Below are 11,677 nucleotides of genomic sequence, written 5' to 3'. Positions count from 1 at the left end.
CTAGAAATTTCACCTCCCAAAGCCATGTGTAAAACCTGATCAACATTAAGGCTTGACAAGATTTAGTAGCCCAACCAAAAGCAGACCGGTGAAAATAGCTTGTGCAATGCAAACGGGTTGAAACGCGAGGCGGGTTCAGAGGACTCAATTTTCACCATTGGATATTGCATATAAATGATGATTTCACATATATCAAAATCATAAACAAACAAAAAAACACATTAATATTAATTAATAATTCAAACTAAACTCATTCTTAAGAGGTTGAGCTAGGATCGAAGGAGAGATCTCTCCTATTTTCAATTTCTTTTATCTTTTTAACTTAAAAATAATAATGTAATATATTTTAAACAACTTAATATACTAAATTATTTATTTTTATAATTGAATTTTTATTTTTAAAATTATTTATTTTTATAATTTAATTACTAAAATAATTAATATATAAAATTCGAAAGATCAACTAAAATTATCGAAATTTAAAGTACGAGACTAATTATATATATTGACCAAAGCTAATGTAATTTATAGTAATTTTCTTTTACAAGAAAAAAACCTTATATATCAACCTATAACAGAAAAGAAAGACACCACATGCCATGGTAAAAAAAGGCAAAAATAATAATTGCAAAGAAGGATAGTTGAATAAATGAATGAATATCAATAAAATACAAAATAATTAAATTCAATGAATTGTGACGACAAAGCGTTCCAAAAAATAAATCAAAGTGCATGAATAAAATTAATAAAAAAATAAAAAACGATAGATAACTCCATAGAAGAATTCCGTCTACATGACCAAAGCCGCTACGAAAACGACAATCGCAACAGATACGGCGGTAGAGACTCTGTTCAAAACGGCACCGCTTGGAGCTGGCGCTTCAGATGGTGGACCGGAGATCGAAGACGGAGAGAACGCTGGAGAATCAACCGGAGAACTTCCAGTCGAAGGTGAAGCTGCCGGTGTTTGAGTCACGGCCGCAGGTGAAGGAGATAATGCTTTCCTCGGTGTCGGAGATTTAGTTGGAGATGAAGCTGGAGATTGAGCCATCGTTGTAGTGCTCAACAACAATGCAGCCACAATCACAAAAGCCAATTTCATGTTCAAGGAATCCATTTTTAATATTTCTTCTTTACACTTTGAAATTCGAAGAAAGAGAGAGAGAAAATAGTGGTTGTTATTCTTTTTTGTAATGGTGAAAACTAAAGAGAAGTGTGAGAAGAAGTGAAGAGGGTAGAATGGTATTTATAGGAATGTAAGCGCGTGAAGTGTGAAGACGCGGTTTATGGGCCGGGTCGTTTTAATTTAAGCCGTTGATATTGAATGGGTCCACTAAGTTATGATTTATTCTCATTTAGTAATGTAGTTTCACGTGTTGAGCTGGCACATATCTTTTTCTATCTGGAAGGAACATATGAGTGTTGATTAAAAAAATAAAAAATATAAATAAATAAAAGGTTTCCGTTGGATATTGGAAAGTGGCAACGGTCGGAAACAGAGCCAGGTGAAAGCGAAACAATATACGCTGGCGAAAAAAGAGAAAGAAAAAGTGGAAAATATATAAATTTGATATCTTTTCCAAATCATCGTCGATCTCTAGTCAAATTCTAATATGGTCGATGGTTTTTGAAGAAGTTTTAAAATTTCAACAACCACATAGGTTGTCTATTAAAAATTAATATTAATGATTTTCCTTTTATTATTAAAATAATGATTTAAATGATAATAAAAATAAATGTTAAATATACATTAATATTTAATTGAATAATTGTTTTATTCATTAAAATAAAGAGGATAACGAGCTATCGTGTATGAAAAAATTATACTCATGTTAAAATTTGATCCACCGCATAATTCCCTTTGAACTCAAATATAAATATATATTTTTAGAAAATGATAAGAGATGTGTAAATTACTCTAAAATTTAAAATAAAGTTGATTTGATTTATTTACATATGGTATACTTTAATTTAATTGACTTTGATTTTAAATCAAACCTTTTGCATAATTGAAAGAGTTGTTAATGATCTGGAAAAAAAAATTGAAGAATTATATATTACTCTTTCATTTTTTCGAAAAGATTTATATTATATCCTAATTAATCTAAACTCAGGATCTACCATAATTTAAAACTAATAATGTCTTACAACATTGTATCTGAGTGCTTTTCATTTATTTATAATTTATATTATATCTTTTTAAGTAAATAATAAATTTTATGATGTTTTTTACTAAAATTAATATTATGCTCGACAGATTTAGTAATCAATATTGTTTATATATATAGAGATAGAATTTAATTAACATATATTGTCAATATAATATTTTACAATGTCAATATATTACAGTCATTTGGAGACATAATTTTAAATGTAATTATAATAAAAATTAAATATTTAACTTTATAATAATATAACATGTGTGATTGACTAATAAATAAATTACCTTAATTTTAAATCAAATAAAAATTTAATCTAAAAAGGTATCACATATAATTGATTCGTTTTAAAAATAAATCAAATTGTAATTGTGGGTGCATATTAGAAATTTATTTATTTAAAAAAATTATTTATTTAGATTTTGACCCAATAAAATTATTTATATGTGATTGAATATGATTTTTAATTCTCTTTCTTAGAAAACCTTAAACTTCTATTTTTATGAATAATTTCTTTTATAATATATGAATAATGGTAAACATAATAAAAGATATTTTGACAAAAGAAAATTAGGGAGAGATGTTAACGTGTGAACTATAATAAAATTTAAAAAGAGGAATGCATATATTTAGATAGAGAGAGATTCATAGTTGAACAAATTTGTATAAACTAATGAGTACGATTTAATAGTTATCATCACATAATTACTTTTCTGCCTATTCGCTCCAATTGATTTGATTTTAAAATCACGTCAATACGCAAATTTGCAATTATAGGCACATAGTAAGAATATATACGTTATAATGTGATTCTACGTGATTTTAAATAAAATATTTTACTTTTGCGAATAATGATAAAATATTTTTTAATATGTACAATTTTAAAAAAATATTAGTTATGCTGATTTTAATGATAAAATATATTTAATTTATTTAAATATTTTTATTAAGGTTTAATTGTAGTTTTGATCCCCTCTATTTTAACTGAATCGCAAAAGTAGTTCCATCATTTTATTTCTCTTTAATTTTGGTCCCTTAAACAAAATTTTGATCCAAAACTTAATAAAATTTCATTTTTTTTTTGCGTTTATTTAAGTCACACAATGCCTCAAAATCTCGAGGGTGCAACAATTGTACTTAAAATCTATGATTATAAATAGTGTGGTGTGACTTGAAAAAATGAAACGTCGTTAAATTTTGGACCAAAATTTTGTTTGAGGAGAAATAAAACGGGAAGACTAATTTTGCGATTCAGCTAAAATAGGACGACCAAAACTACAATTAACTTTTTTATTAATTAGTAAAAAAAATTATATTTGTAAAAAAAAAGTAATAAATGTTATATTAATAATATAAAATAATAAATAATTTGATTCACAATAGATGAGAGGAGGAAGTAATTTGCAAGACTAAGCTGGCATTGGCCTCATCTATAATTGAATGACACTAAAAGTTTGAGAATGAAGTGTAATTTAAATTTAGCACTGCCTTGTTGAAGAAAATCAAAGAAATGGAAGTATCACTTTTTGGATTGATCTGTATTGTTGATATCTTCATAGACATGTCCCATTTTGAGGCGTTTGGTCTCCAAATATCTCTTATTCTCTGATGTGATGAGAGTTAACAATGGAATCCTACCAGAAAGAGTTAAACCATAACCTTTGAGGCCAACATATTTTGATGGATTGTTTGTCAACAACTTCATAGATTGAACACCTAGATCCTTCAGTATCTGCAAAACTAGCATTTCAATATAACAAAACAACATAAAGTAAAGTTATAGAAAACAACAAAATGTAATATTTATTTATCACCTGTGCTCCAATGCCATACTCCCTAGAATCAACAGGCAATCCCAATTCTTGATTGGCTTCAACTGTATCAAGTCCATGATCTTGTAGGTTATATGCACATAGTTTGTGTCCTAAACCAATACCCCTTCCTTCATGTCCACGTAGATATACAAGTATACCTCTACCTGAATCCTCTATTTGTTGCATTGCAAGTGCTAGCTGATTTCCACAGTCACATCTTCCAGAACCAAATATGTCTCCTGTCAAACACTCTGAGTGTACCCTCACTATTACATCTTCTCCATCTCCAATCTCACCCTTAACCATTGCAATATGCTCAATCCCATCTAACACAGACTTATAACAGTATGCACTGAATGGCCCCCACATTGTAGGTATTCTTGCAGCACCAGAACGTTCCACTAATTTATCTATCTTTCTTCTATATCTGCCATAACAGTAACATTCTAAATCATCCAATTACTACATAGATATTGTGAAATGTGAATGATATATTATATTGCAAACCTTATCAAGTCAGCAATAGATACTATTTTCAAATTCTCACGCTTTGCAAACTGGCGAAGCATAGGTAATCTAGCCATGGAACCATCCTCATCTACAACCTCACATAGAACTGCCACTGGATCCAAACCAGCAAGTATGGCAAGATCAACTGATGCTTCTGTATGTCCAGCTCTCTTCAACACACCACCATCTTTGTATTTTAGTGGGAATATATGACCTGGCCTATTGAAATCACCTCGACTCGATTCTCTCGATGCAAGGGCTAAAACTGTAGTTGTTCTATCATGAGCTGACACCCCTGTGGTAGTACCATCTTTAGCATCCTACAAATGCATATGTACACATCAAAACACAAATTCTCCAACACCATAACAGAACAAATTTTAATAGTTTTCTAAACTTGAAACCATTTTGCAAGAATAAGAATAGTAATACATACCACAGTCACAGTGAATGCTGTGCGAAGTTTTTCAGCATTATCCTTACTGTCCACCATCAAAGGAAGTTCCAATCTATCAAGATCTTCTTCTTTCATGCTTACACAAACTATGCCTGTTCCATGTTTCACTATAAAAGCCATAGCTTCAGGTGTTACCAATTGTGCTGCCATTATCAAATCTCCTTCATTTTCTCTATCTTCATCATCAACTACCACTACCATCTGCATCATTGATATCAGTTAGTCAAATAAATCTATTAAAGTATGATATTGACTAAAAATTAAAAGTAACAACCTTTCCCTGTCGAATGTCTTCAATGGCCTCAGGGATAGAAGCAAAACCTTCTGAGGGGCTATCCAAATCATATTCATTGTTATCAACAGAGAAAACAATGGATGTTCCATTAGGTTGTTCCTTAATATCAATAGATTCATCAACAACCAGATCTTTACCTGTGACAACATCATTGGTATTTGAATAAGAAAATACATCACCCCCTCCAGATACCAATGTAGATTTAACTCTACAAACAGCATTGTGACTTGAAGGAAACTTATAGTTCAATCTGACATGTGGAAAATCATTGACTCTTTTGAAATGATTGGTTTCCCTATATTGAATTGAAGAACAAATCAAAATTTAAGATTAAGATCTCTAGGACACAATCAGAACTACTCAACTAAAAAAATCCAGCTCCACAAAGCAGAACATGTCAATAGATTCATAAAGTGAGAACGTATATATAAAAGTTATAATTAGTTTGACATGAAAATTAACACTTTTGTGCCCAAAATTTATCATACATATGATATGATGCAAATTGTTTCTAGAGCAGCATAGTTGATTTTGACATGTTTAAATATAGTTCATTGGAATTAATATCCTAAAATGAAAGACATTATTGCATGATAAAGTGACAATATACTTACCGGGGAGATGTGAGGGGTAGTGAGGAAGAGTAAGAGAGATTGAAGGTAGACATTATTCTTATTCTTATTCTTATTATTATTAAGGTTGTTTGTGCCAAAAATGGTGTTCTTATGTTTGATGCCTTATGTGGTAAAGTAATGTAATGTTATATATATATATAGAAGAAATTGGTCAACTTCTCCTATGATGCAGTGTTGGAGGAAGCAATACCGAAACAACGTGGTGTGTCTCCTCCTACCACCCATGTGTTTTCCCTGCAATATATAATAACCATCTTTGTATTTTTTTAATAATAATAATAACATGCTTTCCATTTTTTATTGAAATCAAAAATAAAAAATATATGTAGATGTACAATTATTTGATTAAATTATTAAATTTGGTTTGTGAATAAAATATCGTGAATTTGTTCTGAAAATGAAGCACATATTTGTTTTTACAATGGAAACTTCAAACAAACATAATGTGTATAGTCTCTAAAGCTACATTTTATAGCTTACTTATTTTCACAACAAATATGTTTTCGGTATGCGATAATTTCACACGTGTCACAGTTCCAAACAAGCAATAAATCTATTAATAGGATTAATTGAATTTGAGTTATATATAATTTCACTTATTTCATAAATTTATTTTAATTATATATATATATATATATATATATATATTTAAATAATATTTTTATGAGTTGTGTGGTGTTGTTTGTGAATTTGAATTAAGTTTGACTGACCTCTCGTAAAATTAATGAAAGAGTTTAGTTTTGTTTTAAAAGTTATTTATACTTTAAAATAGTCTTTAAAGAGAATTTAATTTAATCTTTTTTATGAGGTTCTATTTGGTAGAGAGAATAACTTTAGAGAGATATTACACCTTATTTGACAGAATAATTTTGTAGAATATAATTAAATAAAAAGACAAAAATTGTGCATAGATTATTTCCATAATTTAAAATGGAATGACAAAAGAATTTTATAATTAATATATTTTTAAAATTTTAAAGTATTTTATAACAATATAGAATGATTTGAATAATTTATATAAATGCTCTAAAACTTTTATCTCGTATATTTTTGAATTCTCTCCTTTCTTTGTCGTTAAACCAACATTTTTTACTTATAAATATGATTAAAATGAACATAATTATTATTCCTTTTTCAAATATAGAATATATTTTATTAATAATACAATTCATTTGTGTTAGATAATAAAAAAAACAACATTAAATATATTTATAGAAAAAAGGTAATTTAGTAATAGTTATAAATATATACATTAATTATACCATAAACTTTTTTTTAATATACTAAAATATGTTATAGGTACTAGAAAATGAAAGAAGTAACATTTTGTATGATAAGGGCACTGATGGGCGGGTAGAGTATTGGAGTGTTGCCTATATAAAAATTTAAATATGTTTGGATAGGTTGCAACTTGCAATTTTCTATAGCCACTCACTAAGATCTCAAGGCAAAATAATTGATAATAATAAAATAGAGAGTGGTATTGATTTGTTTTCTGTTTTGTTTTATTAAGATAAAAATCCATTTCGAAATAATTAACTCTGCAAAATTAATTTTGGTTAAATTAAATTATAGGTAAAGTAAGTTATGACTAAATATATTTATATAAAAATGAATTGAAGATATAGACTAAAAATTTAATCAAGTTTTATTTATAGATATTTTATTGTTTTTGTTATTAACATAGATGATGTAAGTTTATTTATGTATTCATTTTTTTTTGCCGACTTTAAATTATATTATTGATAAAAAAACTTTAATTAAGTTTTATATAATTTTAAATTCTTGTTTTTTTGCTTAAATATATAATTTTTGATATTGTTAGTTACATGTCATAAATTAGATGTGGGATTTCATGATTTTATAATTCACAAAGGCCCTACTTATATATAATAAAGTTTAACTAGTTACTCCTTATTTAGATCACCCGCCATTTTCATATCTTGATCTATGGTTTAGAGATCAAGGTGGGGCCCAGCTATGTCATATGGCACTTGACTATTATTCCTCGATTCAACAATCTATGGAGCTATAAAATTCTGTTTGAGATAATTTTTTATCCATTGAGTTTTATCTGTCGCAATAGTAGCAATATACTCCCTCCACGCAACAAAAGATTTTCCTTTCATACAAAAAATATAACTTTTGATATATTGGAGAATAACCGTTTTTTTTTTTTTTTTTTTTTTTTTTTTTAACTTTTTCTAAATTTGTATTAAAATTACTTAGAGACATTTTAAAATTTTAAGAAATCGTGTTTAATGAATAGGGGTGGAAATAAGCTGAGCCGAATTAGACTTTGATAGACATGAGTCTGACTTGTCAAAAAGTTTAAGGCCTAAGTCTGACATGTGGTCTATTATATGCTTACTTTTTAAGTCTGAGTTAGATCTTAATAGCAATCTGTTAAGATATGTTAGTCTACTTAAAAACCTATTTGGTTATAATATTTTTGAATAAGTAATCAAACATATCTTTAAATAAATTAACGAGTTACTATGTCAATAAAATTAAGTTCTATTTTGATATTTTATATCATATTTTGAAGAATATGACTTTATATACACTATACATCATTTTAGATGTCTAATTAAGATAAAACAATTTATATTTTAATTATGAATTTTTATTTAAAAAATACTTTTAAATATAAATTGTCCGATCTTGATCAGACGATTAAAATTATGTGATTGCATAAACCTAAATTAGATATTGTTCCGAAAACAAAAAGCTATCTAAAAACAATTCAACATACAAAATATATTACGAATTAGGAATACATAAAAAAAACGAAGCCCAAAAGAAAACAAGATCCCCTTGACAAACTAATGGTATTAATTAAGATTTTATTTAAAAAAATAAATAAATGCACAATTTTTTCTCCAATAAATCACTTTCAAATTTTTTTAATTATACTATAATCAAGAATGACAGTAAAAGGGAAAAAAGAAAGTCGTTTAAAACGATTCTCCAAAATAGGTGAAAACGACATCGATAATAACAAGGCACATGAGAGTCACACAAAGTGAAAGTGGTATACAGAAAGAGGAAAATAAAAATGAAAACTGAACCACAACTCTCTATCATTCATAGCCCAGAAATAAAAAGTGTATCCTAACAAACTCATACCAGTGGTTATAAAAAAATATACATACAAATCAAATAAAAATGAGGTAAACAAGTTGAGAATAATAGGTGTGTAATTTCGGTATAAAACTATTTTTTAGTCAATTATAATTATTATGATAAAATTATTGTTACAATATAAAAATCAGAACATCAATATAAAATTATTTTATTTAACAGAAATACTATAAAGAGTCCATCTAACAGTGATTTATTTAATGGGCCACACATAATTTATTTATTTGTAATAGGTTTACTCAATTTTGTGTGTGATATAAAAAGACACTAAAAAAACATTGGTGACTCCGCATACAAAATAATAGACGAGACACGACATAAGTGAAAAAGTAAGAACCTCAAAAACCAACCAAATCCTCACAACATCACTCATTTGTTCTTCCTTTCAATTTGTGTTGTTCCAATGGAGAGTCTTGCACTTCACTCACTCTCCACTTTCTCACTTCATCATCATCATCGTTCACAACCCATTTTCAGATCTCCATTTTCTCTTCCATTCAATCCAACTTCACGTTCAACCTCATCAATTAAATCATCACCAATCTCTCAATCTTTCACTTTTCCCTCCAAAGTTTCAACCTTTAACACTTTCTCAAAGCCCCATATAACTCGTTTCTCAATTCAAGCAAATTCAACACCACCACCAGCACCACCATCAAAATCAAAACCCATACCCACTATTCTTCAAGGTGCAAAGCCTATTCCTTTTGTGATTTCAATAGCCATAGGTCTCATTGTTCGTTTCTTTGTTCCAAAACCAGTTGAAGTTACCCCTCAAGCATGGCAATTGCTCTCAATTTTTCTTTCAACAATAGCTGGCCTTGTTCTGAGCCCGTTGCCTGTTGGTGCTTGGGCTTTTTTGGGCCTGACAGCATCTGTAGTGACAAAAACTCTTAGCTTTACGGATGCATTTAGTGCTTTCACAAATGAAGTGATTTGGTTGATAGTGATATCGTTTTTCTTTGCACGTGGGTTTGTGAAGACTGGTTTGGGTGATAGAATTGCTACTTACTTTGTGAAATGGATGGGAAAAAGCACTTTGGGGCTTTCTTATGGTTTGACATTTAGTGAGGTTCTTATTGCACCTGCAATGCCTAGTACTACTGCAAGAGCTGGTGGTGTTTTCTTGCCTATTATTAAGTCACTTTCACTCTCTGCAGGGAGTGAACCTAATAGTCCTACTTCTAAGAGGTTGGGGGCTTATCTTATTCAGAACCAATTTCAGGTTTGCTTTTTGTCTCTTTTTATTATTCTACTTTAGATTATATTCATACTATAGTTATTATTATGAGTTAAAGGAATGACTTTGCATTATGTGATTATTATAAGCTTGATCATTTCTGTTTTCTTCAACAATTATGAAAATTTGAAGGAATTAAATAACACAAAAATATAGGTAAGATACAGCAGGGTTTTAAATGGTAGTCGCTGTTGTTGCATTTATGCTGCAAATGTTTATATTACAACAAAATGTGGTTGGTGTAGTCAAAATTAAGGTTGCATATTGCAATTTTAAACCTCGAGTTAAAGATGTAATCTTATAACATTTGATTTGAAAATCTAAGATGATTTAGTGCTTACAGTAATGTGAGAAAAATCATTTTACTGTTTCAGATTGACCAAATAATCACTTAGGATAGATTTCATGATTTTTTTTTTCTTTCAAATTTCACCTTTTGTGAAACAACTCGGAGATTTATCTGGGATATTGTCGGCATGGTGTATACTTTTGACTTGTAAAATTATATTTCATCCTTTGTTGTGCTATGTGTCAATGTGTTTGTGTATGTGTCGGTGCTTCATATGGTCTCTGCGATGACCATTGTATAGTATGATTTCACTGATCTCTCCTTCTACTTGGTTTGTTTCTTGTTTGCAAAATGCTATCATGTGTCAATGAAATGACTTGTGCATTGGCTCCATGACATGTGACAGTCTGCTGGTAACTCCAGTGCTCTTTTCCTAACTGCTGCAGCTCAAAATCTGCTGTGTATTAAATTAGCAGAGGAGCTTGGGGTGATAATTTCAAACCCTTGGGTTACTTGGTTTAAGGCGGCTAGTGTACCTGCAATTGTTTGTCTTCTCGCTACACCATTGATTTTATACAAGCTCTTTCCCCCTGAAATTAAAGACACACCAGAGGCACCTGCCATGGCTGCAAAGAAACTGGAAAGTATGGGCCCTGTCACTCAAAATGAATGGATTATGGTTTCTACAATGCTTCTAGCAGTCTCTTTGTGGATCTTCGGGTAAGAGTTTGGTTGTTACATCGGTAGATTGTTGCTTCTCTTACAATGCAATTTCTTCTAGTTGAATGTAGTATTATCACTATTTCTTTGGTATTGCAGAGAGACTCTTGGCATAGCAAGTGCTGTAGCTGCAATGATTGGTTTATCGATACTCCTCGTATTAGGAGTCCTTGATTGGGAAGACTGCTTGAATGAAAAGTCGGCATGGGATACGTTGGCTTGGTTTGCAATTCTAGTAGGCATGGCAAGTCAGTTGACAAATCTCGGAATTGTGAGCTGGATGTCTGATTGTGTGGCCAACAATCTTCGGTCATTCTCCTTGAGCTGGCCGGCTTCGTTGGCTGTTCTTCAGGCTGCTTATTTCTTCATCCACTACCTTTTCGCAAGCCAGACTGGACATGTAGGTGCTTTGTA

The 11,677-nt window shown here is 29.7% G+C and overlaps 2 protein-coding genes across 3 annotated transcripts in view; one reads left to right on the top strand and one right to left on the bottom strand.

The window, feature by feature from the left end:
- Positions 1-3,474: 3,474 nt before the first annotated feature.
- On the bottom strand, positions 3,475-5,978 carry LOC101492007 (bifunctional riboflavin biosynthesis protein RIBA 1, chloroplastic). Of its 2 annotated transcripts, XM_004485542.4 has the most exons (6): positions 5,850-5,978; positions 5,215-5,530; positions 4,920-5,141; positions 4,481-4,803; positions 3,974-4,400; positions 3,475-3,891 (listed from the first exon to the last, which is right to left on the bottom strand). In XM_004485542.4, exons 1-6 carry the CDS (start codon positions 5,900-5,902, stop codon positions 3,679-3,681), a joined length of 1,554 nt encoding a protein of 517 aa, XP_004485599.1. In that variant the 5' UTR covers positions 5,903-5,978; the 3' UTR covers positions 3,475-3,678. The 2 variants fall into 2 exon arrangements, with proteins under 2 accessions (XP_004485599.1, XP_073224032.1); XM_073367931.1 differs by lacking the exon at positions 5,850-5,978 and having other exon boundaries at positions 5,373-5,513.
- Positions 5,979-9,308: 3,330 nt separating this feature from the next.
- The window catches only part of LOC101491693 (dicarboxylate transporter 2.1, chloroplastic), a 3,646-nt gene continuing 1,277 nt past the window's right edge, over positions 9,309-11,677 (top strand). The window contains exons 1-3 of the mRNA XM_073370710.1: positions 9,309-10,239; positions 10,950-11,263; positions 11,363-11,675. Coding sequence (XP_073226811.1) covers positions 9,418-10,239; positions 10,950-11,263; positions 11,363-11,675 — 1,449 coding nt within the window. The 5' untranslated portion in view covers positions 9,309-9,417. The remainder of the gene's footprint in view (positions 10,240-10,949; positions 11,264-11,362; positions 11,676-11,677) is intronic.

The sequence above is a fragment of the Cicer arietinum genome, chromosome 1 (assembly GCF_000331145.2).
Source record: "Cicer arietinum cultivar CDC Frontier isolate Library 1 chromosome 1, Cicar.CDCFrontier_v2.0, whole genome shotgun sequence".
NCBI lineage: Eukaryota > Viridiplantae > Streptophyta > Magnoliopsida > Fabales > Fabaceae > Cicer > Cicer arietinum.
The sequence above is the reverse complement of the archived record's forward strand: the minus strand, read 5'-3'. Positions and strand labels throughout refer to the sequence as shown.